Source organism: Andrographis paniculata, unplaced genomic scaffold, assembly GCF_009805555.1.
Source record: "Andrographis paniculata isolate CXL003 unplaced genomic scaffold, ASM980555v1 Contig37END, whole genome shotgun sequence".
Classification (NCBI taxonomy): Eukaryota; Viridiplantae; Streptophyta; class Magnoliopsida; order Lamiales; family Acanthaceae; genus Andrographis; species Andrographis paniculata.
In genome coordinates, this window is record NW_026137570.1 from 2,178,480 (window position 1) to 2,206,478 (window position 27,999).

At 37.7% G+C, this 27,999-nt stretch overlaps 1 protein-coding gene across 6 annotated transcripts; it reads left to right on the forward strand.

Moving 5' to 3' along the window:
* LOC127250490 (SNARE-interacting protein KEULE-like) lies at positions 1–27,999 on the forward strand. 6 transcript variants are annotated; one of them, XM_051273801.1, is made up of 22 exons: positions 1–9,608; positions 11,503–11,561; positions 12,293–12,374; positions 13,377–13,455; positions 14,002–14,052; positions 14,195–14,291; positions 14,390–14,422; positions 14,783–14,908; positions 14,990–15,181; positions 15,286–15,369; positions 15,448–15,546; positions 15,648–15,721; positions 16,848–16,944; positions 23,413–23,538; positions 23,626–23,721; positions 24,035–24,142; positions 24,225–24,302; positions 25,356–25,552; positions 25,801–25,891; positions 26,288–26,377; positions 26,823–26,924; positions 27,675–27,999. In XM_051273801.1, exons 1-21 carry the CDS (start codon positions 9,536–9,538, stop codon positions 26,874–26,876), a joined length of 1,986 nt encoding a protein of 661 aa, XP_051129758.1. In that variant the 5' UTR covers positions 1–9,535; the 3' UTR covers positions 26,877–26,924; positions 27,675–27,999. The 6 variants fall into 6 exon arrangements, with proteins under 6 accessions (XP_051129758.1, XP_051129759.1, XP_051129761.1 ...); XM_051273805.1 differs by lacking the exon at positions 1–9,608 and adding an exon at positions 12,117–12,203 and having other exon boundaries at positions 12,293–12,408; XM_051273806.1 differs by lacking the exon at positions 1–9,608 and adding an exon at positions 12,117–12,203 and having other exon boundaries at positions 13,355–13,455.

Sequence of the window (27,999 nt, forward strand, 5' to 3'; positions counted from 1 at the left end):
ATTGGAGGCCATGCAGAAGACTTGTTACATATACTCAAGCAACTAGACTTCAAATTCCGATTCTCCCAACGAGGAAGAAGAACCATTCATCGCGTCATCCGCCTGATGGAAAAAATCATCGAGGGATATGAACCTCTTCGTGACATCCTTAGCCGCATTCCTGATCTTCATCATCACATGGAAATGATTGAAAATCACGCAGCAACCATACTTCCAGACCTTGGTTGGGATAATATATTTTCCAATCAACGAAAAGTCTTTTCAAGATTGCGCACCATTGTTGACCGTGAACATCAAGCCCTAACAGACATGCAAGCACGTACCCATCAAGATCTAGACGACATGCAAAGCCAATGGGAAAGGTACCGACCAGATTTGGAAGATCTTATTGAAGAAGAACCAGAACTAATATCCACTCACTGGGATGAAAAGTCTGATTCAGAGGCAGAAAATTTCTCACAAATACATGATGACTAACAGAAATGAACCTTTAAATAGGTTCGAACCCCACAAATGGGTGCTGAGAATAATATTTTGTTTCAGGCAGTTTTGTTATCTGAAAAGGCAGGATAATACCTCTTCAGATATTTAGCATTAATACAATCATGTACTCTTCTTCCTTCATGATTTACAATAATGAAAACGCCATTCCCAATATCTTTTTGAATAATGTATGGTCCTTCCCAATTCGGTGACCACTTTCCCAATTGGTCAGTTTTCTTATACGTAGGAAGGATGGTCTTCCAGACTAGGTCGCCTTTTTGGAATGTCCTGTGAAGAACTTTCTTTCCATAACTCTTTGCTCTGATTTCATTCTGTTTCACACTTCGACTTATTGCCTGAAGTCGGCTAACATCCAAATCCTCCAACTGTTGCAGCATAAGTTGTTGGTATTCTTTTGTAAAATCACCATCAATAAACTCTGTTCGACCAGATGATACTCGGATTTCGGCTGGTAAAACAGCATCTTGGCCAAACGTGAGTTGGTAAGGTGAGAACCCTGTGGCCGTATTTCTGGTATTCCTATGTGCCCATAAAGCCTGAGACAATAACAAATGCCACTTTCTTGGGTTCCCTTCAACCATCTTCTTTATAATCCCAATAATAACCTTATTTGCTGCTTCCGCTTGTCCATTGGCTTGGGGATAATAAGGTGAAGAATGATGTAATCGAACACCAAATTCTGCCAAGAAACTAGAGAACTTTTCCCCTGTGAAAACCAGGCCTTGGTCGGTTGTTATAGACTGAGGAATACCATATCTGTAAATAATTTGATTCAAAACGAAGTCTATCACCTCCTTCTGATCTACATTTTTCAAAGCAACCGCTTCTACCCATTTGGTAAAGTAGTCAGTCGCGACCAATATGAAACAATGATGTTTCGATGAAGCGGGATGTATCTTACCAATAATATCCATAGCCCATGATTTAAAAGGCCATGGTTTTGCCAAAAATTGCAATTCGGTTACTGGCAAATGGTTTAAGTTTCCATGTCTCTGACATTCCTGGCAGCCTTTGGCAAATTGTATGCAATCTTCAAAAATCTTTGGCCAGAAAAACCCCAAACGATGAATGGCCCATCTCATATTCAGACCTGCCCGATGAGCTCCACATATCCCACCATGTACTTCTGTCATTACCTCTAGAGCTTCTTTAGACCCCAAACACTTCAAAAGTAAACCTTCAAATGATCTCTTATACAAAATTCCATTTATCAATTGAAAACGTAAAGCTTTCAATCGTGTCGCAATCGAAACACTCGCACCTGGATTCTGTAAATACATGATAAGCTCTGCTCTCCAATCGGGCACTGTTTCACCGTCGGACTCCTGCCTGATATCAACTACGCAGTCGGGCTCCTGTCCGACAGTCTCCTGCTCGACCATAACTTCACAGTCGGGCTCCTGTCCGACAGTCTCCTGCTCGACCATAACTTCGCAGTCGGGCTCCTGTCCGACAGTCTCCTGCTCGACCATAACTTCGCAGTCGGGCTCCTGTCCGACAGTCTCCTGCTCGACCATAACTTCGCAGTCGGGCTCCTGTCCGACAGTCTCCTGCCCGACCATAACTTCGCAGTCGGGCTCCTGTCCGACAGTCTTCTGCCCGACCATAACTTCGCAGTCGGGCTCCTGTGCAACTATCTCCTGCCCGACCGTAACTTCGCATATCGGGTCTGTCTTTCCTTCTATGCCCGACTTGACCTCCGACCACATATCCTCCAGAATTCCTTTACATGCCCTTTGAGCCAATTCATCAGCACGTTGGTTTTCTTTCCTCGGAATGAACTCAATTATTACTTCTGAGATTTTTGTCAGTAACCGACCCACAATGTCCCTGTATCTGCGAAGATGAGGGTAATTGCAAACATATTGATTGTTTACCTGGTTGACTACTAATTGAGAATCCCCCCTTATGATTACAGACTGGACCTTCCTGGCAATTAAAGCCTCCAAACCCAAAATTAAAGCTTCATATTCTGCCGAATTATGGGTCATGGCTTCCAATCGTAGTTGTAAGTTGATCTTTTGACCATCAGGTCCTTGCAAAAAGACCTCTGCCCCTGATTTGTTTCCAGAGGTAGAACCATCAAAGAACATCAACCATGTTCTGGTACTTATATAAGGCACACATCCGACCTGTAGATTATCCAGATATGATGAACAACTAAATGGTCGGACACTATCACAAAGAGAATACCCGACTTGTGAGAATTCTGCCAAGAAGTCGGCTACTGCTTGTCCCTTAATTGCCCTCAGCGGGGAATGTTGAAGATCGAAAGGAGCCAATTTGATGGCCCACTTCATGAGTCTGCCCTTCATAGTAGGTCTCTGTAAAATCAATTTGATAAGATCCACCTTTGATATGACCTCAATTCTTCTGGGCAGCAAATAATGCTCAAGTTTAGTACAAGCGAAGACCAATGAATAACACATTTTTTCTGGCATAGTGTAATTCAGTTCTGGTCCTGTAAGGGTTTTACTGAGATAGTAGATTGCCCTTTCCTTCCCGTCATCACCATCCTGTGCCAATAAACAGCTAACCACTTCATATGTATTTGCCAAATAAAGTTTGAGTGGCCGACCTTGTTTAGGAGGCATCAAGACTGGAGGGTGAACCAATGCCTGCTTGATAACATCTAAAGCCTTCTGTTGATCGGGACCCCATTCAAAAGCATGTCTTCCAGCTTTCAACAATTTAGTAATGGGTCTGACCTTGCCAGCAGCATTAGAAATGAAACGCCTCAAATAGTTCACCTTACCCAAAAAACTCTGGATTTCTTTAACCGTCTTGGGTGGCCGACTATCAAGAATGGCTTTAGCCTTATTGGCATCAATTTCAATTCCTCTCTCATGAACTAAAAATCCTAAAAAGCTCCCGGCTGATATTCCAAAAGCACATTTGGTTGGATTCATCTTCAACTTGTACTTCTTCATTCTTTCGAATGCCTCTTCAAGATTTCTCAAATGTTCGTCAAAACTGGCAGATTTAACAATAACATCATCAATATAAACTTCCATAGATCTGCCAATTAAATCATGAAAGATTGAATTCATGGCTCTTTGGTAAGTTGCCCCTGCATTCTTTAACCCGAATGGCATGACTGTCCATTCATAAATACCTAAAGCCCCTGGGCATCTGAATGCTATCTTAGGAATGTCTTCTTCTGCCAGAAATATTTGGTTATAACCTGCATAACCATCCATCAGACTAAGGATTTTATGCCCTGCTGCTGCATCTATCAACATGTCGGCCATAGGCATCACATATTCATCCTTAGGGGTAGCTAGATTCAAATCCCTGAAATCGATGCATATCCTGATATTACCATTTTTCTTGACCACTGGCACAATATTAGCCAGCCACTCCGCATAACGGCAAGGCTGAATGAAACCCACTTTGAGAAGTTTTTGGATTTCTTCCTTGATTTGAGGCATCAGATCCGGGCTCATTCGCCTTGGAGGTTGTTTGTAAGGTTTACAACCTTCTTTGATAGGCAATCGATGCTCTATTAGACTTCTTGTCAAACCAGGCATCTCTGAATAATCCCATGCTAAACAATCAATGTTGTTTGTAATAACTTCGAGCATCATTGTTTGTTGCTCTTTAGACAAATAACCACTTAACCTGATCACTTTTGGAACCAATTCGGTTCCTAAATTAAACTCCAATAATGGGTCTTGTGATGAAGCTGTTGGTTCTGTTTTTTCTAATAAGTCGGGCCAACGAAATTGTTCATCTTCTTGGAGGTGAACATCCAGAATCTCTTTACTATTTTCTGCTTTATGTAATAACTGCTTTAAATAGAACTTATTAATAAGAGAACTACATACTTCTAAAGCTTGTATCTTCCATAACAAACAAATTATATAGGAATGGGTGTGGCTTTATCATGAGCCATACAATAAAGGTGTTCTTTTAATAGAACATTGAATTCTGGCCAGTGACTTTGTAACCCTTGTTTGGGTATTCCCTGGCCATATACAATTGAGACATCGGAGCCAAAGGACTGGAATAAAACACTGACTCTTCAACTTGTTCTGATACATCAAATGGGTTGTCATTCGCTTCCATTTTGAAAACCTGATTTCCTTCCCAGAACATTAATTGTTGGTGCAAGGTTGATGGCACACATTGAGAGGCATGAATCCAGTCTCTTCCCAGCAAGAGAGAGTATGTAGTATCTGCGTCCACAATAAAGAAAACAGTGGAGATCTTCTTTGGCCCGACCTCGATCGTGGCAACCATCATGCCTTCAGGCTTAGTCGGCTGCCCTGTAAAACTTGTCATTTCGAATTCCACAGGAGACAGATCATGAATTCCTTTCCCTAACTTCTTGAGGGTCTTCAATGGCATAACATTAAAGACTGCTCCATTATCCACGAAAACCTTTGTGATTGGTTTCCCACAAATGTGAGCATTAACATACAGAGGTTTCAAATGGGAGATCGCACCTCTGGAATAGGAGGAAACACAATCGAAGGTGTTTCCGACTGAGGATCGGAATCTGAGGTCTTTGCCCACTCTGTTTCCTCTAATTCACCATCTGCCAAGAATGCCCATAAAGGTTCGTCCATAGTTTCATCTACCAGACTCGCCCACATCGGTTCATCACTCATCTGATTAATCTCTGTCATTCGACAAGGGATTCGTGGTCCCAAACGAGATTTAACAGATCTTGAACTTTCCTCTGTAGTTACTACTTCTTCCTTTGTCTTATCCCGAGATTGAACCGTCAAAGATTCTATGCGGAATTCCTCAGGAGATGGATTGATGTTGATCCATTCACAATGTTGGCATCGAAAACCTCTAATTATTTCATCTGCCATTCCTTTATCTTTCCTCTGTCCCGACGAACTTCTTTTGGTATAGTCGGACGCGCCTAATCCGTCGTTCGGTTGCTTTCTTGACCAGTCCCTACTGGACCGACTTACTGGAGACTGAATGGCTGCTACCTGCTCGTTGGTCGTTTGTTCTGTAAAGACTCTAATGGACTGATCTCCTGCCAAGTGGTCGGCTGCTTTTTGTTCGTCGGTTTGATGTTTTGTTGAAGGAACTCGTTTCCCATACTTTGCAGCATACCTGCGTTTGGCATTGCGAATCTGTGTACGATTCATACCTGGAAAACGAGGATCTATATCAACGGGTAAAGGCTTTTTATTTCGAGCCCAATTGTGCCCGACTGAACCTGTTTTTCTGGTCGGGTGGTCGCGCACTAAAACCTTTTCCTTCACTTCCACATTAAAAGAACCGTCTGGACGGTCCCATTTTTCAGCGACTGGCTTCTCACAAACTTTGAATCGTTCTTCCGGTCGGCTGCTGTTTGGCTGATTTCCTTTCTTTGTTCCGGGGCTTGCCTGAGTTCGTTCCCCTTTTTGTCCGCTATTGGCCGAACTTTTCCCTGTTTCCGAACTTGGTTGGATATCGACCATTGCCGTTGTTACTTTCGGAAACGGTTGCTGGTCTACACCTAAAGTGATGTATTTGAGCCGACCTGTCTTGATGGCCTTTTGAATTTCCTTCCTGAAATGAGTACACTGACTTGTACTGTGTGTGAAAGAATTATGCCACTTGCAGTATGGTCTCCCTTTGATTTCTTCTTTAGTGGCCAGTCTTTGCCCCTTTGGAATACGGATCTGCCCATCAGTCAGTAAGATATCAAAGATTTCATCAGCTTTTGAACTATCAAACGTCGGTTGCTCCTTTCCTTCAGATCCTGGTACTGGCTTCAATTTAGGGCATACATAAGGTTTTCCAGAAAGGATTTCGGCTGCCATCTCTTCTGATTGATTAAAATCAAAGTCACATGTTTCTGTTCCCATACTCGCCATATGTTGGCCTCTATTACGCCTGTTATGCTGATCTTCCTCTCTGAACAAAGACTCTAAACGTCCCGCCTTGGATGCAAGACTTGCCAAATCCTCAACATCCAGGGCAGTGAGTGCCTTTCTTAAACGAGTATGCATATTCCGGACCACTAAATTGGTCATCTCTTTCTCACTGATTACCGTAGGACATCGTCCCTTCATCAATCGCACCCTTTCTATAAACTGTGAAGCAGATTCTTCTGGAAACTGTCTCAATTCTAGTAAATCAGTTAAAGAAACAACTGGTAAAGGATTGAAGAATCTAGCGTGAAATGCCATCTCCAGTCCTTCCCATGTCTGAATTTGTCCAGGAGGCAGACTTACAAACCACGAAAACGCCGTTCTAGTAAGCGATAAACCAAACAGCTGTAACTTATAAAAAGGGTTATTGCCAACTTCTCCTAATTGTGCTGTGAACCGACCAACATGTTCTATGGTGGAGGATCCGTCCTCCCCTGAGAATGCATGAAAGTCGGGTGGTCGAAAATTCCTTGGGAGAGGGTGTTCATTAATGATCCTTTCTGGGAAAGGTCTCTGATATGCAGGGCGGTTAGCCATCTGAGGAGTTAATCCATACTGATCCCTTAATATATGTGCAATCTCATCAGGATCTACATGAAAGCGTTGATGATCAGGAACATGGAACGGATCCTGCATAGGAATATGAATAGGATCATGTATATATCCTTCAGGCCTGTCCTCCCTTGAATTGTTCGGCTGTGAATTGGTGACCCTTGGTCCCAATGGAACATTGTTGGGAAAAGTCAAAGGAGATTTTCCCCTATCCATTCGGTTGGGATTTGTGGCACTTGGGAATGTACTATCCACGAATGATGGCCCTGCGAAATTTGCCTGTGGTCTGGACGGGGACACTCCTGGTGGCGTTTGAGTGGGTTGAAGACTAACCCTTGACAGTGCTTGATCTATCATGTTCTGCATCAGACTCTGTTGCTCACGCAACATGTTCGTTTGTTGCTCACGCAACATATTCTGCATAACCAAAGTATGCTGGTTGTTCATTTGTTGAACATAAGACCACCAATCAGTTGGTGGTTGTGGGATTTCCCCGGCATTTGGCACAATAGGTGGTGGAACGGATTCTCCCACCGGTGCCGAAGATGACTGTGGTTGTGAACCTGCCATATGGACCCTTCCGATGATTCGGCCGGATCTAAGACGTATGAAATTATCGCCGGAATTGGAATGAGCAATTGTGTCTTGCTCCCACTGTGGTCGCCAATTTGTTGATGTAATTTTTCAACAAAAATAAAGTAAAATTCAAAGATATAGAAAATATCCTTAAACTTGATTAATTAGTGCCTGAGATTAGGAATCTCTAAACACTGTATGGTACAGAAAATAAACTAGAAAATAAAAGACTGAAATTTAAAGTGGTGATCCCAAAATCTGACTTTGCTTTGTTGAAGTTGATTGAAGATGCCTTGCCAAATGATGATCCAAATCCTTAAATATTCTCTGAAGAAACTGTACTGAAAACCGTCGCCCGAACGGTTACAACGTCTCCTTCCCAACCGTCTTCCAACCCTTCTCCTGCTGACACGTGTCCTCAGCAGACCAAAATTATCCCTATATTTCACTCTTTGAGCCGACTACAGACCTTCCGCCCTTTTAGCCCGACTGCCAATCTACAATAGTATGGGTCCGACTGCCAATCCTCCCGACTTGCAAACCATCTGACTTGTTTGAATTAGCTACAGACATCCCGACTAACAAACCACCCGATTTGTTGGTTCTGCCGCAGAATTCCGATCTGAGAACTTCCCGACCTGAGGACCTCCCAACTTGCGGACTTCCCGTCCTGAAGGCCACCCGTCTTGAGGACCTACCGACCAGAGGTCCTTCCGTCCTGATGACCTTCCGTCTTGATGACCTCCCGACCTGAAAACCTTCTGACTTGAGGTCTTTCCGTCTTGAGGACCTCCCGACCTGAAAACCTTCCGACTTGAGGTCTTCCCGTCTTGAGGACCTACCGACCTGAGGTCCTTCCGTCCTGATGACTTTCCGTCTTGAGGACCTCCCGACCTGAAGACCTTCCGACTTGAGGTCTTCCCGTCTTGAGGACCTACCGACCTGAGGTCCTTCCGTCCTGATGACTTTCCGTCTTGAGGACCTCCCGACCTGAAGACCTTCCGACTTGAGGTCTTTCCGTCTTGAGGACCTACCGACCTGAGGTCCTTCCGTCCTGATGACTTTCCGTCTCGAGGACCTCCCGACCTGAAGACCTTCCGACTTGAGGTCTTTCCGTCTTGAGGACCTACCGACCTGAAGACCTTCCGACCTGAAGTCTTTCCGTCTTGAGGACCTACCGACCTGAAGACCTTCCGACCTGAAGTCTTTCCGTCCTGTATTTTCCTTGATTTCCACACGGTGTCCTTCAGCCGGTTCAACCAACTCTATCGCCAGGCCCATTCTCCTTTTTACCTTGGGCTTTTAACCTAATTCTAAATTTCGTACGTAACAATTATATACAACACGTGCTGTGACATAGATACTATTATAATAAGCTGATTGCGATTTATTATCATTGTAACAATAAGAGTTTGTGTTTTTAGTGCGTTTTTATTTAAGATATTTTTGATATGAAGTATAAAAATTGTGTCGGTAATAAAAAATAATATTTTACATTGAAGTTAGATTTTTTATTACATATATATTAAAAATCATGTCGAATAAAAAAAAAAATCAAATCCTAAACAAAGCTCTTTCTTTACATTGGACAGGATTTCTCTACTATTTATTAAATTTTTTAATTTTTATTTTTTTTATTAAATTTACATATTTCATTTTCATTATCTAATGGAGTATATAATAAAAAACAATTTGTTATTTAAATTGTTATTTCCAAATAGTTATTCAAGAACAAATAAATAAAACGTTATAATCAAGAATGGGCTATTTAACAGTCGAACCCGCCAACAACAGTAATATACGTATGTACATGTCACGTCCTATTGATATCCATTTCCTTCTCAAGCCGTTTCCCTTCCGGGTGTACGATCCTCTTCTTCTTCTCCCTCTCCTCCTCGCTCTCGCATTTTACGCGCTCTTCGATGAAAAAATCAGGACTCCTGATCAGAAACGTTGAATCGGTTGGCTGATCGATCAATTAGGTCTGAGGAAAATACCGGAGCACCACCAAATTCGACACAATGTTGATGTCTTGTTCCTCTACGTCCTCGCGGTGGAGCCACTACAAGAATTTCCGCCAAATTACCCGTGAGAGTAAGTTGATTTTTCGTTTCTCCGCTTCTCCTCGATGAACTTGTAGAATTTTTGTGTTTTGTGATTGGGTGGAGTGAAATGCTGCGGTTTTTGCTGCTCTTGACGTGATTTATTTTTCCCCTCTCTGAAGAAAGAGTGAATGAATGATTTGTTTTAATGTTTTATTAATTCCTTAGATTTTGCCTTTGCTTTTTTTTTTTGTTTTTGTCATGGTGGAGCTACAAGACGTGAGTAAATTTGGATGTGTAATAAGGGATTGTTCATTTTTCGGAGAATGCAGGACAAGGAGATGATTTATTCTTTTTTTTTTTTTCTCTCCCCTGACAGTGTTAGTGAAAATTGGAATATTCATAGTGGATAACTTGTAGTAGTAGTGCTAGCAACCAACTTTTGATGAATGTATTTTCACAGTGTTGATCTGCAATTGAAATTGCTTCAATTGGCTCTCCTTAGTTGAATATTATTTTTGAGAATAAAATTAGGAGTGGTGTTTGTATAATGTGCCTTATAATGAGCTTTACCATTGAAGGCGACTTGATCTGCATTGTGAATGAATCTTAATAGTTTGAACCTGAAGCTAAATTTGTTATGGATGATTGGTCCCAGGCAGTAATTGTAGTTTTTAGTTTATTTAATCTATGGGCCTTGAAAAATGTCTTTTACTTGAGGAAAGCTCAATGTTTTAATGAATTACACTTTGATATTTTGATTTTAAAAAGAAGACCCATAATCTAGGATATTTTGTAGTTATTATTATTATTTTTTAAAGTTTTAATTCTTGAATGACATAAAATATGTTTCATGAGGTACTCGGTACTTATTTTTGTGGTTTGCTAGCATAAAGATTTACTTTGGTGGGTCTGATATTGTGTTTGATCTTTTCTCCTGCGGATAAGAACATTCTTAGCTGTTGAATTAGTGAAATCTCATTCTCAATTCAGACATTTTCTGCTATCCTCTTGAGATGAAGTACAGCTATCATGTTTGAATGCATTTTTTATACATAAAAATATTAACCAAACATGAATTCCTCATAATTAGAATTCTCTTTGTTAAATAGATACTAATATTCGACCATAAATCCTTATATCCTACATTCTAAAAATTAGTCACCACTCTTATTCGCAAGCTTATTGTCCAGTCATTATATGATGGTTTATATATTGATATAACAAAACCCAAACACTTTCAAGTCAAAGATAAATTCAAAATAATAAATTCTTCATGACTATTAACTTCAAAAAAAGTGCCATTTCACACATTCGAAACACCCAAAATATATGTTCACACAAAGTGTGTTTCTGAGTACCTATCTCTGGAAGGGAATACTATGCAGAGCTGTAATCCATGTGCACCATCAGGTGTTGTTTACTTCAGTTTTGAGACATCACTCTTCCATCACTGATAGCACTGATATCATCATTAAAATAATGAGTTAGACACGTAACAGTGTATGTAAGGCCTGTAGTTTTTATAAGTACTCATCTAGAGTTTGAAAAAAAAAAGAAAAAAGAAAAAAGAAAAATAAAAAGAAAGGTACCTACTTCTCAGTTCGGAAGCAAGTAGACCTTCAAATTAGGTGATTTCTTTCTTCTTGTCACTACTGGGAAAAATACAAAAATCATCATGTGACGTTTTTTTACATTTTGTTTTATGTATTGCACTTGTACAAACACTAACTTTTGTTTACAGAATTGTAAGTTTGTGGATTTGGTATTACACAAACACAGTAACTCATGTCTGTAAATGAAAAGATATTATTTTAATATAATTTCAAATCAATGTATTATATGCTCTTGTTAGTTATTGTTTCTGTTGAATCAACTCATGCAAGCCCTTTTAGTTTGATGTGGCATTTTAGTTATCTTCATTACATACTCATAACATTTGACAGGATTGTTATATGAAATGCTTCGATCAGCCAAATCTGGAAACTCCAAGTTCAGTTGGAAGGTAAGATAAGTGTTTCCTTAGAAACTGGTTCAGATTTCTAGGACTTGTCTCTGAAATTGCTAGACAACAAATTAGTTGCTTGGTAAAAAAGTGTTAATGCATAGTTTCTTATGTAGTTTTATTTGATCTCATATATTAAATATAATTAAACAACACTCCTAGATTTTAAGATAGCTTTAGGATGACATGGGCATCAATTGCTGTAAGCAGAGAGCACGAGCTTGACTCTCACTCATGGGGCAACAGTAAAAGTCAAGCTTTACCCCTGAGCAAGAGTTAAGATCTGTGGGTGCAGTTAGGTTGAATTTGGTTCATTGAAGATTGTGGTATTCTTAGATACTGGCTAGCTGGATAGAAGCAAGTATTACTATATCTTCAAATAGATACATTAATACATTGCATGTAAGAAAAATGACTGTAAACATGTATGTTAATTCATATGAGTTGTTTTCTCTTAGCCTTTAATTTGCATCCTAATAAAGTTCCATGTCGATTATGCATAATTTCCACCAAAAGTTTATATTGTCATGTTTTAAAGATTAGCAATGATGGCAGACAAAATAAATAAATAAATCGAAGCCAAAAGTGACCTACTTGTCTTCCTTACTACAGTACAGTGGACATCAACCTTTATCTTCATAGGTTGTCTTTTAACATCCTTGCCCCATTTATTCATGTACTCATTTCATATAAATGTTGTTGCACCCAACTTTTGACTCTTTGTCCTGTAGGTGCTCATTATGGATAGGGCCACGGTTAAAATAATGTCTTGTGCATGCAAGATGGCTGATATTACTGAGGAAGGAGTTTCATGTAAGAAGTAGAGCGCCATTGCCGCTGAGATTTTGTATGTTTGTTTGTTTCATTCATTGTGGATTTTGCTTAGTTTGCTTTGGGAGGACAATTTATTTGTGTTCTGTAGCTCTAGTTGGTTAGTGTGGAGTATTGTTGTTATACCTGATAACTAGTATACATGTTGTTAAGACCGGATCTTAAGCTCCATCTCAAAGCCAATTGGCAATGGGAAGAGTTCCCTTTCACCCTTATAAACAAGGAGAGCTCCCAAAATTTTTATCCATGTGGGGCACGTAACACTCCCCTTCAAGATGATATCCATCTCAAAACCAAATCCTAACCAGGATGAATATCATACCTAATAAGGACACCCATGGTTCTGATACCATGTTATGAAGGGATCCGAGGCTCCCCATCTCAAAACCAATTGGCAATGAGGGGAGTTGCCCTTTACCCTTATAAACATGGGGAGCTCCCAACATTTTATTTATGTGGGACACTTAAACACATGTTTCTTCAAATTGCAATTGATATGAATATCTCCAGATGTTTCAGAAACATCATTGATGGCTTTGTTTTTTCACACTAATGGCACAATACTGTTTCTAGAAGGTTGTTGATAGAGATTCAAATAATAAAGTCTATCTTTTTAGTAGGTCTTTATTTAGGCATTCCTAATTATGTTCATTGAATGCGTATTAGCTTCTTCAATGTGGATATTATTGGCTGAACATGATTGACTTTACTTGACAGATTCGTACTTTGCATGTACCTTTTGGGAAATGGAGATGAGTTCTTGAGAAATGCGAATTATTTTGTGTGCATACGGATTTATTATTTTAATTTTGTTGAAACATTCTGTAGTATAAGATGATTGGTTGAAAACTCAGTCTTTTAAGTAACTTCCACGTATGTGATGTTGTTACCTTTTAAATGTGATGTCTCATTTAATAGTCATTTGCCTGGTTTGAGTTATTAACATTTTTGTGGTAGAGAAGTAACATGCTGTGTGACCTACAGTGGTGGAAGACATACACAAACGAAGGCAACCATTGCCATCCATGGATGTCATATATTTCATCCAACCAACACAGGAAAAGTGAGCGACTTACTGTGAATGCACCAATGCTTTTGCAAAGTTCCTTGTCTTTTTGGTTGTTATTTCAAGTATATGTTTTTGTAGAGTTAAAATAGCTATAGAAAGTGAATTTTTATTTCTTTTTGGCTATATATGTTGGACAATATGGTCAGAAAATATACATTTGATTAATGCCACACCGTCGGAGTCTACTGAAGATGATCATTCTGGATTAAAACATAAATTTTATAAATTTGGTGGCACCCTCTGTTTCACTTGCTGAAATGTGTGGGTGCCATCAAAGAACACTTTTGGTTAGAACCATTCTACTTATTCCTGGTTCCTATTATATACATATATATTTTCATAAAATCTACAAAGTGACTTTTTCCTTGATCTTTGTCTTTCTCGTTCATGCTCTAATCCATTCTTTTTTTTTTTTTTTTTTTTTTAGTAAGTGTAGCATTGGTATATTTCTTTCTGAAGACTCACCATATAAGCATTAACTTGTTTCTTTCTTCAATCCCTCACATTTATTACTAATCCATTGGTTTACTTGAAATGCAGTGTTTCTATCTTTCTTTCCGACATGTCTGGAAAATCACCACTATACAGAAAGTATGCAAAGTATTTGACCGCTTGTTTATGTTTTTCTCTACAATCATATTGGATATTTCTCTATCGTCTTTCCTTATTTTCATGGGATAATATTTATTCCTAGTGTTTCATCATTCCATGTTTCCCATTTCTGTACCATTAGGGCATTTATATTCTTTAGTTCACCTGTTGCCCGAGAGTTGGTTGGTCCCATAAAGAGAGATGGGATCGTTTTATCTCGCATTGGTGCATTAAGAGAGGTTATTACAGCAGTCTTAATATTTTCATGATTTTTTATTTTTTAATTTGTTTGAATCGAGATCTTGTATTTATCTCATTTTGCTTTTCAAACATACAGATGAATTTGGAGTATTTTTCCATAGATAGTCAGGTGTGCCATCCTTCTAACTCTTGTTGATATACAACCCCCGCCCCATTCTGGCTGTAAATGCAAGTGGAAAGAAGCATAAGTGTGTTATCTCTGGTTTTTGCTAGTTTTTCTTTATCCTTCAAACCTAAAGCTCTTTGAAATTTGTATATTTTGTGCATTAAAACAAAAAATATATATTCTATATAGAAAGTTAATTGTTTGACATGCTTTATTTGTATTCAGTCATGCATATTCATCCATCAAGTTGATCTTTTTTGTTTTCTGGCTTCATTTCATAGATTAATTTCTCATGATAAGAGAGTTCAACATCCTTCTGGATGAAAACATGTTTAATTTTTATAATTGTAGTTGTATCTGTAGGGTTTTATCACTGACAATGAAAGAGCACTGGAAGTAGTATTTCAAGAAGATGAAAGCTCATCTAAAGGTGCCACATGTTTGCATTTGATGGCTACACGTATAGCAACAGTGTTTGCATCTTTGCGGGTATATGTTTATGTTCTGAAACTTTGGTCCATGAATAGGTTATGACAAAACCAATGCTTGTGTAACATTGTCATGTGACAGGAGTTTCCATTTGTTCGCTACCGTGCTGCCAAAACCCTTGATTCTAATACAACAACAACATTTCGTGATTTGATTCCTACAAAGCTAGCTGCTGCTGTTTGGAACTGTCTTATGAAGTATAAATCAAACCTCTCTGACTTCCCTCAGTCAGAGACATGTGAACTGCTTATTTTAGATAGATCAATTGACCAGGTCTCAATCTATATGTTCTCCAATCAGCATTTCATAATGTTTGTGTAGTCTTGTTTGGTTTAATTCTATCTTTTAAGCTCATTCATTTTTCCATGTGTTTGCAGATTGCTCCCATTATACATGAATGGACATACGATGCCATGTGCCATGATTTATTAAATATGGAAGGAAATAAATATATGCATGAGGTACACCCTAACTTCATATTCTCCAATAAACAATTGTTAGGGAATTCCTAATCCCCTCTGAGCAAGTACATTACTCAGGTTCCAAGCAAAGAAGGTGGAGCTCCCGAAAAGAAGGAGGTGCTTTTGGAGGATCATGACGCTATTTGGCTGGAACTTTGCCACACACACATTGCTGATGTATGTAGAGCATGCTCAAAAATCCCTGTTTATGGTATCTTGTTTTCAAAGAAAGTTCATATTCTCTTGTAAAGTTATTGCTATCAATGTTATAATGGCAGGCCAGTGAACGTTTGCACCAGAAGATGACAAACTTTGTATCAAAAAACAAAGCTGCTGTGATCCACAGTTCAAGGTTGGCTATGCACCATAATGTTTCATGATTTGTATCTGAATATTATGTTCGAGAATCAAAATTGAAATCTAGTTAGAAACTTATTGGTTTTAGACGAATACCCATAAAAGATTTTCATTCATATATTTCTACGGAGTTGTTTACTGAACATTGAAAATTTGAAGAGAGATAATGGAGCAATAAATATTGCAGGGTTGGGCTATCTGGCCTAGATGGCACGTTTTCATTAGTTTTTTCCTTCAAGGATTATTATAACCTTGTAAGAAAAAAAATCAAGCGTTGAGAAGTCAGCATATTCATTATGTCTCAACAATGTGCTGAGTAATTTCGACATCATGCAAATGCTTCTACCATTCATACACTTATTGATGTGGCTATCAATCTATACCCCCTTTGTTCCAACATAATTTGTGAAATTTATTGAAACGAATAATCTTATGGGCTTTTTTGCTAAACCCAATGCTTGAGGGAGTAAGGAGCTGTCCTTCTAAATTTAGTGATTCATTCTATGAGCTCCTTGTATTGTATTACTAAATTCTGCACATCCCTAAGTGATTCCTCACTCCTACCTTGTAACCTATGATTTCACTATAATTCAAGACATATTTTTCCTCTGAACCCAAAAAAAATTAAAATAAATAAAATAAAAAAATAAATCAATAAAAAAGAAATAGAAAAATGGAAAAATGATAGTGCATAAACTGGCATACTGATTCCTAGGATGCATTTGCATCTCAGCGGGTGAGTGGTTTCAGCTATCTTTCCTAAGTGTTCATTTTAGATATCTAATAGTCTTTTATTCTATAAATTGGGAGTCTGCAAATTGAAAATATTAGTGAATTAATGTGACTGGACTAAGGTTTTCATTTTAGGCAATATGACTATTTTGCTTATGTCTATTTGAAAGCTACCATCCCTTGTGACCAAGTTTCAGGAGTTGTGTATCCAGCTACCTGCTAAAATTAGTATGTATTAGTGTTAGTATCAAGCAATATTCTTGTACTTATCTTGAAGATAAGGCCAATAATATTTCTACCTCTGTCCTGTATATATGTTTTGTAATAGCATAACTGCTTGTGTTGTACCTTTCTGTATCACTCCTCTCTTATTCAATTGAAGTTTGCAGAGATGGAAGTGAGTTATCAACTCGGGATTTGCGAAAGATGATTCATGCTTTGCCTCAATACAGCGAACAAATTGAAAAGCTCTCTCTTCATGTTGATGTGAGTCATGCATTTCCATTTATGATTTATTGACTTTCTCAAATTGCAACAATGTTATTTGTCAACCCAATGATGCTTGTGAATTGATTTTCAATGGTGTACTTCTTGGTCCGGTAATTATGGTCAAATTTTCACTTGAGCGTATTTTCAGAAGAGAAATGAATCTATCCCAGTAGGTTATCTTGTGTTTCCAAATTTGTATACATTACTTGGTTTAGCAGAGGAACTCCCAATGCTTGGTTAATTGAGTAGTTAAGAATTGCAATATAAATTCAGGTTGGAAAATATATTCGATACATATTGTCAAAACTGTGATTGTATTTGTGTATTTTAGGAAGTTTTAATATTTGCTGTGCTGTATTCCTATAACATTGTATGTTTCCATTATTAGGTTTATGTATTTAGGATCAATCCCATAATCACAGGGATTTGTTTTCCTTAGAATTAGCTGTTCTAAAATAGACTTTAGACTCATGTATATATAGAGGTTAAGTAACCTCATAATTGATATAAGAAAGAATATTATTTCTTCCAAATTTGATATGGTATCAGAGCCGTGGTGCCCGTATTGGGTTTGGATCCTGTATGGATTTTCGAGATTATCATCTCGAGGGGGGAGTGTTGAATATTGTCCTACATTGCTAAATGTGTGGGATCTCCCCTAGTATATAAGGGTGAAGGGCCACTCCACCTATCACCAATTGGTTTTAGGTTGGATGCCCGGATCCCTTCTTAACATTGTTTAATATTGTCCCACATTGCTAAATGTATGGGATCTCTCCTAGTATATAAGGGTGAAAGGCCACTCCACCTATCACCAATTGGTTTTAGGTTGGATGCCCGTATCCCTTCTTAACATGGTATCAGAGCATTTGATCATTGGGAGTCTCTGACCGTAATTGCGCTACCTTTAAGCCCTGTCGCAGCCTTCATTGCAGCGCAACCCTCTTTACCTTGATCGCGCTTGGTCATGGATGAGGTCGTGAACCTGGAAACTGGGGACAAACCCCAGACTGTTGGAGAATTGCAGAATGTTCATTCTGTTTATCGGCTAAATGGGAAGAATCATCTCAAATGGTCTCAACTCATTAGGACCATCTTGAAAGGGAAAGGAAAGTAATGCACCCAAGGAAACAGATTCCTTGTTCAAATCATGGGATGAAGAAGACTCCATGATCATGGCGTGGCTGTGGAATTCAATGGTCCCAGAAATCAGTGATACCTGCATGTTTCTTAGATCAGCAAAAGAAATTTGGGAGGCAGTAGAACAAACTTATTCTAAGGCCAAGGATGCTGCTCAAATTTATGATGTAAAGGTGAAAACCGTGGCTGCCAAACAGGGAAATAGATCTGTTACAGAATATGCCAATCAACTCAAGTCTTTATGGATGGAATTGGACCACTATAGAGTTATAAAAGCAAAGTGTTCAGAAGACTCAGCCATTTTAAAGGAGTATATTGAACAAGATAGAGTCTATGACCTTTTGGTAGGCCTAAATCCTGAATATGACCAGGTCCGAATTCAAATCCTGGGAAAAGATAAAGTCCCAGGGCTTAATGAAGTGGTAGCCATTATCCGGAGTGAAGAAAGCAGGAGAGGACTAATGCTGGAGACCTCAACTGTTGAAAGCTCTGCAATGATAGCGGAAGGAGGAAGAGTCGTTGCTAACCAGAGGAAGAGCTGGGTTCCAAATATAGAGAAAAAACATGAGGAGGTTTGGTGTACCCATTGTAACAAACCGCGCCATACAAGGGAGTAGTGCTGGAAATTACATGGAAAACCCCCAAGCCGAGAATGGGGACCGAAAGGAGGCCCTCCAAAAAAAGGAAGGCAAGGGCAAGCACGCATTGCTAATGGACAAAGTGAAGAATTTGTCCAGCTGAATCATGTAGAGATAGAACGGGTAAGATCCATCCTCAATAAATTGGAGAACCCCACAGGTACAGGTACATGCTCCGTAACATATTTGGGTAAGTTTCCATTTCCTTTTGGGCTTAATGTTTCAGATACACCATTTACACATTACTGGATATTAGACTCTGGAGCCATTGACCATATGACCCCTCTACCCAAATACTTCTCCACATATTCCCCATGTCCTAGCAACAAGAAAATTTCCACAGCAGACGGAACCTTTATAACTGCAGACAAGGGGAGGTCCAGATAAGCCCATCCATGATATTAAAAAATGTCCTTCATGTCCCTAAACTATCTACCAATCTGATTTCTATACAGAAACTCACAAAAGACCTCCCATGTAATGTTGTTTTTTATAGCAACTCTTGTGTACTGCAGGACAAGAACTCGGGGAGGACGATTGGACATGCTAAAGAATGGAATGGCCTTTACTATATGGAGGAGCCTAATCTGCTTACCAATAGCCACTCTCTCATATCTGAATCCACCGTGACCAATAAAGAGAAAGCCCAACTTTACTATTGCCGTCTAGGACATCCTTCATTTCGAGTTATGAAGGTGCTTTTTCCGTCTGTGTTTCAAAATTTAAATGCGGAGAGTCTCCTTTGTGAGGTGTGTGAGTTTGCTAAACACAAGCGTTTACCTTTTCCTATTAGCACCAAGATGAGTTCTTTCCCTTTTTATCTTGTTCACACGGATGTATAAGGTCCTGCTCATGTTCCTAATATCTCAGGTGCTAAATGGTTTTTAACCTTCATAGATGATTGTACCCGGGTGACTTGGGTTTTTTAATTGAAACAAAAATCTGAGGTTAGCTCCGTGTTTGTTCAATTTGTCTCAATGATTAAAAATCAATTTGGGGTCGGTATCAAAGAATTAGGTCTGACAATGCCAAAGACTACTTTAACCTTGTCCTAAACTCTTTTTGTCACAAGGAAGGGATAATCCATGAGTTGTCATGTGTGAACACACCTCAACAAAATGGGATTGCAGAGAGAAAAAATGGGCACCTATTAGATCAAACTAGAGCCCTACTTTTTCAAAACCATGTTACTAAGAGATTTTGGGGGAAGCCCTTCTTACCGCCGCTTATCTAATAAATAGGTTACCCACTAAAATCTTCAACTCAAAAAGCCCCATGGAAGTTCTATCCTCATTCTACCCACACTTGGATCCTACAAATAAACTCCAACCTAGAATATTTGGGTGTGTATCCTTTGTGCATGTTCATAATAATGAAAGGAGAAAATTGGACCCTAGGGCTATCAAATGTGTATTCTTAGGGTATTCTACCACACAAAAGGGATACAAATGCTTTCACCCCTTATCAAAAAGATTTTGTGTCAAGAGATGTTACCTTCAACGAACAAGAGAGCTACTTCAAGCAGCCTCATCTTCAGGGGGAGAATGTAAGAAAGGAAGACGAGACTCTCATGCTTCCAAATATGACATTTGGACCTGAAATTGGGACAAATGGCATCGCTGTCCCTGAAATTGAGGGAAGACCTGCACCTGAACCTGAAATACCAGTACCTGAACCTGAACCTGCACCTAAACCAACAGAAATACCTGGACCTGAATCGGCACCTAATGGTGGAAAATTTGGGAAGAATCTGGTATATTCAAGGAGAGGAAAGGCCATTCCAGAATCTGGCAGTGTCCAAGAATCCAACCCATCATCACTGCATGAGGTAACACCTTCAAACCTTATAAATTCCAATGAGTCTAATGAGTTTGTTTATGAAAATATAGAAACACAGGTGGACCAAACTCTAGACCTACCCATTGCCCTTAGAAAGGAAACCAGAACCTGCACCCAACAACCACTTTACCCACTATCAAATTTTTTTATCCTTTGAAAAATTCTCGCCTACCCATAAAACCTTTCTCACAAACCTCAACTCCATACACACACCTTCCTCTGTATCTGAAGCATTGTCTGACAGGAAATGGAAACATGCCATGGATGTGGAAATGGAGGCGTTGAACAAAAGTAGGACCTGGGAACTTGTCACCCTACCACCCGGAAAAAAACCCGTAGGATGCAAGTGGGTATATGCAGTAAAGTACAGGGCTGATGGGACCATCGAACGTTACAAGGCAAGGTTAGTGGCCAAAGGCTTCACTCAAACCTATGGAGTTGATTACTTAGAGACATTTGCCCTGGTTGCTAAGATGAACACGGTCAGAGTAATAGTCATTGGCAGCAAATCATGATTGGGACCTGCAACAATTTGATGTGAAGAATTCTTTTTTGCATGGAGACCTTGAAGAAAAATATACATGGAGTTGCCCCTGGTTACAGTGGACAGGTTGCTGCTGGAACTGTTTGCAAGTTGAGAAAGGCTCTATATGGGCTGAAACAATCTCCAAGAGCATGGTTCGGTAGATTACCAAAGTGATAACAAGTTTGGGCTACAGACAAAGCCAAAGGGATCACACATTATTTATCAAACATTCAGTTTAGGGGGAGTAACAATTCTGTTAGTGTATGTAGATGATGTTATAGTAAATGGGGATGACAAGAAGGAGCAACAAGTGTTAAGTGAATACCTTGCCACAGAATTCGAGATCAAGACACTTGGGAAACTTAAATATTTTTTTGGGAATTGAAGTGGCCCATTCCAAGAAAGGAATCTTCATATCTCAACAAAAGTATATTACTGACTTGCTTAAAGAAACAGGTAAGACAGCCTGCAGACCGGCGAGTACTCCGGTTGACCCAAATATAAAGTTGGGAAGTGCAGAGGATGATATTGCTGTGGACAAGGAAATGTATCAAAGACTTGTGGGCAGACTTATTTACTTGTCTCACACTAGACCTGACATTGCTTTTGCTGTTAGTTTAGCCAGTTTATGCACCAACCAAAGGAAGCACATTTACAAGCTGCTTTTAGAATTGTCCAGTACTTGAAAGGGACCTCCGGAAGAGGGATTTTGTTCAAACGAAACAAGAATGTAAGTCTTGAAGCATATACGGATGCAGACTATGCGGGGTCAGTAGTAGATAGGAGATCAACCACTGGATATTGCATCTTCCTTGGTGGAAACTTAGGGTGTGTTTGTTTGGGGGATTGGATTTTGAGTTGGGATTTGAATAGTAAAAATTTTGAATTTGAATAGTTGTATGATGTGATATAAATAGGTGTTGATGTGATGTTTTGAATGTAAAATTGATTTTTAGTATAATATAAAAAATGAAAAATAGGTGTTTGATTTGATGTTTTTGGGGGGAAAATTTTAGATGAATAGTAGGATTTTTGTAGAATCCTTCAAACGAACAACTACTTAGTGACTTGGAAGAGTAAAAAACAGAGTGTAGTAGCTAGATCAAGTGCTGAAGCAGAATTTCGAGCAATGGCCCATGGAATATGTGAACTTCTATGGCTGAAGATCATATTGGAGGACTTGAAGATAAGATGGGATGGACCTATGAGGTTATATTGTGACAATAAATCTGCAATTAGTATAGCCCACAACCCGGTACAGCTTGATAGAACTAAACATATCGAGGTTGACAGACACTTTATCAAGGAGAAACTAGACAGTGGCATGATTTGCACACCATATGTATCCACTAAGAATCAACTTGCAGACATACTCACCAAGGGGCTAAACAGCATCAACTTTGAAGGAATTATATCCAAGCTAGGAATGGAAAACACCTATTCACCAGCTTAAGGGGGAGTGTCAAGACTGTGATTGTATTTGTGTATTTTAGGAAGTTTTATATTTGCTATGCTGTATTCCTATAACAGTGTATGTTTCCATTATTAGATTTATGTATTTAGGATCAATCCCATAATCACAAGGATTTGTTTTCCTTAGAATTAGCTGTCCTAAAATGGACTTTAGACTCATGTATATATAGAGGTTAAGTAACCTCATAATTGATATAAGAAAGAATATTATTTCTTCCAAATTTGAGACATATCCTTATGTTGCAGAAGCTATTTCCTTTCTATTTAGGGTGTGTTTGTTTGAGGGATTTTGTGGGATTTCTACTATTCCCACAAAATTTTTCCTTCAAAAATATCAAATCAAACATTTATTTTTTATTTTTTATATTATACTAAAAATTAATTTTACATTCAAAACATCACATCAATTCTTATTTATATCACATCATACAACTATTCAAATTCAAAATTTTTACTATTCAAATCCCAACCTAAAATCCAAACCCTTAAACAAACACATTAGATTTTATATTTTGGATTGTGATATCAAATTTACAAATAATGTGTTAGTGAGTTTTTTTGAAACCAAGTCTCTATACAAGTAGAAGCTGAGTTAAAAACTTTTAATGCATATCAGTTTTATTGATTTGGATGTTGATAGAATAATTCACTGTTTGAGATATATTGCAGAGTGGTATTGTAGTATACTGAGCTTATTAATTTTCTTAGCTTACAGCTCATAAATAAATTTCACACTTCCAAGGATCAATGTTGAGAAAATGCCAGCGACCAATCTCTTTGATTAATGTGAAAAATCAAGATCTTTTGATCATTTTTTTGTCTTTAGCTAACGCCATGTTTTTTCCTCAGATTGCTGGAAAAATTAACCGAATTATAAGGGACACAGAACTGAGAGAAGTTGGACAACTAGAGCAGGATCTTGTTTTTGGAGATGCAGGACCGAACGACCTTATTAATTTTCTTAAGGTTAAACAGGTAAATATTTCCTTTCTCTTTGAAATAATCATTACCATGAAAGATGTGTTCTGATGGATGTAATGCATAATGAATCATTGCTGGCAGGATATTTCGCGTGAAAATAAATTACGATTATTGATGATTTACGTCGCTGTTTATCCTGAAAAGCTTGGTGATAACAAGATATCAAAACTGATTGAGGTTGGACAATTCTCGTTTATCTATTCTCTATGCTACTAACTTCCATGGCTATTAATTATGCCAGATGATATTACAGATTACTGCAATATTGTCTAGTTCATCTGGATTTCCTTCAGTACAGACTTTCTATTTTACCAATATAAACTACTGAGTATGTTTGATAGTTATTTCATTCCATTTTGAAAGCATCTGCAATTCCTGCTTTGGGTCATTTCCATTTGTGTTCTTCTTTCGAGACATCCCCACTTTGGTGAATGGATTACTTAGTGCTTCATTCTTGTGATCTATTTTTTTCTTGATGCACATATTTTAGCTGGCTAGACTTCCACCAGAAGATATGGCCGCTATTTATAACATGAGATTGCTGGAGACATCATCAAACACCAAAAAGAGTTCGATTATCCCCTTTTCGCTTAACAAGGTAGCATATGTTTTTAAAATGATCATGGTTGGGTAATTTGGCCACTTTCTCTGTAATTTATTTTTATTAATCACGTATGCAGAAGAAGCATGCTGCACGGAAAGACAGGCCTGGTGAAGAAACCCAGTGGCAATTATCACGTTTTTACCCAATAATAGAGGTACACAAAATATTAACGAACTTTTTTATTATAGGAAATCCAGGTGACACCTTGTAATTGTCTGATAATTTAAGGGAGTAATCCTGTTAGTGCCCAACGTGGATATGAGTAATGGTTGTTTCACTCGGTGGCAAATGAATTGATATTCAATGAAGCAAGAGAGAGAACCATAAACTATAATCTTTTTCTTTGAGCGGGAGAGACAGAAGAATAGACTATGCTTCCTAAAAGATTCTGCCTGACAACGGATTTTGAGTTGGAGTTATGTAATAAGATCCAAAACAAAAAGCCTAGGAGTGCTGGAACAAATCAGAATAGATACTAGGAGTTGGGGCCAACTTTAAATTTAGTAGTCTTTCAAAATTTTGAATTCTGATTAAGTGACATTTTTCCAATGAAATGATTGATTAATTATTTGATCATGCAATTAGAGAACCCCATTAAAAAAATTTCTGAAGCCCCGTAACAATTTACAAAAAAGAAAAGAAAAGACATTTAATGCATGAAGGATCTTATTTAGTTTTGATGAAACATACCAAGCTTCATTAGAGCTGAAATATTTGATTTTCATAGTATATTAAAGTCGTTAATTGACAATTTATTTATTTCAATTGGTACCATCAGTTTAAATATTCTATTAAAAAAACTGACAGCATTGATATGTTCATAGCTTTACAGATAAATTTTATATGATCTTTTTCCTCATATGCTCCTTAATGTTAAGTGAAATTTCATATTCTAGTGTTGTAAGAATTAATCGAAGTGGTAATGATTCTGCATCCTTCCACTCCTAATCGCTTCTTTTTTGTTGTGTCTTTTAAGTGTTTCCAATTCATGGAGCATAGAATGCATATTTACATACTATTAATCTTCTCACTTCTTTTGACTCCTTAAACCATGGACTGGTTTATTTGTTGTTCATGAAGTAATGGTGTCATATGGAAATTTTTGGTGTCATTGAAATTCAAATACCCCCTTAACTTTCTCCTTCCTTATTACACTTCTCAAGAAACTGAGTGCACTTAAGTCATTCTTATTAGTTATGACTTGCAGGAGTTAATTGAAAAACTTAGCAAAGGTGAACTACCTAAGGATGACTATCCATCTATGAACGAGCCTATTCCAGCTTTGCTTGCTGCCCATCGAACTGCATCTGCAAGGTTTGATCCAAATTCAGCTCCTTGTTCAAGGAGATCGAGACGAACTGCATCTTGGGCTTGTCCTCAAACCTCTGATGATGGATACACAAGGTATCTTGTGGGATTTTGATTCTGTTAATTGAGTGTTAATTTCCATTAGAGTTCCTTACAGTCTATCTTTCTTTCTTTTCTTTCTTTTCTATTTCTTGTTTTGTGTGTATTAGATTTGGCTTTATGCACAATGTCTCGAATCAGTCAATATGTTTGTCATTTTAATTTTCTGTTCTCCTGTCCTATTTGATACCAAATTTTCATCTAAAAATTGTTTTTATCTTTTCCATCTTTTGGTTTGGTTGCAGCGAATCGATTCTAAGGTGTGCATCTAGTGATTTTGAGAAGATGGGTCAACGTATTTTTGTGTTTATTGTTGGTGGAGCAACAAGATCTGAGGTACGATTTTATTTTTTATTTATTACTTCCTCAATCCGGGAAACTTACATGGGTTTGCTTGGGCATGTAGACTAAGAAATAGTGGTATTTTAATATTAAAGTGAGATAGATAAAAAATAAAATAAAAATATTATGAAACTTAATTAAAGAGTTGATATCAAGATAGTAGGATAAATTGAAAAAATAGAGACAAAATTGTTATTATTTGTTAAATTAGATATAATAAAATTGTAGTTGGATTAACTATGCACAAATGGACACCCCAAAAAGGAGAGTTGATATAATTTTGACGAACGGAAGGAGTATTATTTTTTGTCTTTCCAATTGCCTTTGTGTATGCAATGCCTTTTCGTACGTGACCATATCATGATTGCATCTATTATTTACTCTTTGCAGCTAAGAGTTTGCCATAAATTGTCAACCAAGTTGAAACGGGAAGTTGTTCTCGGATCATCCAGTCTTGACGACCCTCCACAATTTATTACGGTACATGACTTTATTCCTTTCCTTTTGTCATTCTGCATTTCATTTATTTACTGGTGCTTTGTTCATGTTCAATCTGCAAACAATTGCGGTAAACTTCATAAAATCGAATATTGTGAATAGAAGTAACACGTGACAGGTAAAAGAAATTAAAAAGAAACCTAATGTTTCTTTTGCCTTATCAATGAATTAATGGCTAATATCTTTGACAGATTAAAGTGTAATTACTAGTCAAGTAGTAATCCCTTTAAGAACATTTTCTTGAATTTGATATATTTTGGTATTTGCGGCATCCATGGGTGGAATGACCTAAAAATCAATTACAAGTATCACCAATATCGATTCTAATTTACGAAGGGATATTCTAGAGCACCTCGAGCCATCATTCATCTTTGTACAATCATTCCATTGTGTCTGCTCATTTTTTTCGTGGCTGTTCTTATCGCAGAAGGTAAAGATGATGACTGCAGATGATTTATCTATTGACGATATTCAGATCTAGGTGTGGAGCTGAAGCTCAAATGATAGGTATAAAGCTGCCCCTAAAATTGTAAGTCGTAGTTTACCATCTAATTATTCTTCATTTTCTCGACATTGCATAGCTACAATTAACGGAAATTATGTAGGTTGTGCCAACATCTCATGCAGTTTCCGATTACTGTGTAATAGTCAATTTTTTTTCACTATGCAATTCTTACGATTTTCTATGAATATATACTAGTATTTTTTTTTTACAAAAAATATTGCTTCAAACTATTATTTAATCCTCAGTTTCCGTCCTAAATCAAATATACTTTTCCATCTTTTGTCATTGTTCTCGCCAAATATATCCATTTTTTCTCACCTAAGTCACTCATAGCGTTTTTCACATTTGTTGCTATTGTGTTTTATTTTTGCTTGTGACTATTTATAAATCACAAGTAAAATTAACATAAAGTAGTAACCCCGTCGGAATAGTTACAAATAACTAAATGCATACTCTACTATTGTCCTCCACTCTTTTGGTATATATATATATATTGTTGTTTTTTGAGGCGAAATAATGGTAAGACCTACTTTTTTTTGTATGAAAAACAGGTGTTGGCCGTAATATTACACATGTGTATATATATATATATATCTATAGAAAATTTGTGAGATTGCATAATAAAAGTAAATAAATAAAGGGAATAAACTCTTTCGTGTTTGTGTTTGAATAGTGGTTTGATTAAATGTTTTTTGAAATATATAAAAAAATTGTGAGGTTATTTGAATACTTGATCCATCTCGCCGGCTAACCCAATCTTTTTTGTTTTTGAAGGCGATTCTGTCTCCATCTTCCAATAATTGTACCCGCGATAACTTCCCGCAATGGATAGCTTCAAACAATGGAGATGTAAAGTAGACGGGACACACTCAGTCGCGATAAAAGTAGGTGTCCATATTTTATTTTTGAAGCAAAAATAGTTTTTTTTAGGACAAGGATTTTAACACTCTATAATAAATTAGTTCCAGAGAGAGTTACTTAAACTTTTCTCTGTATCAAGATTAGCCTAGATGCAGGTTTTGTTTAATTTTATGCACATATATATGTTAGGGATCAAATAACAGAGTAATTATATTATACTTTATAAATCAATATTTTA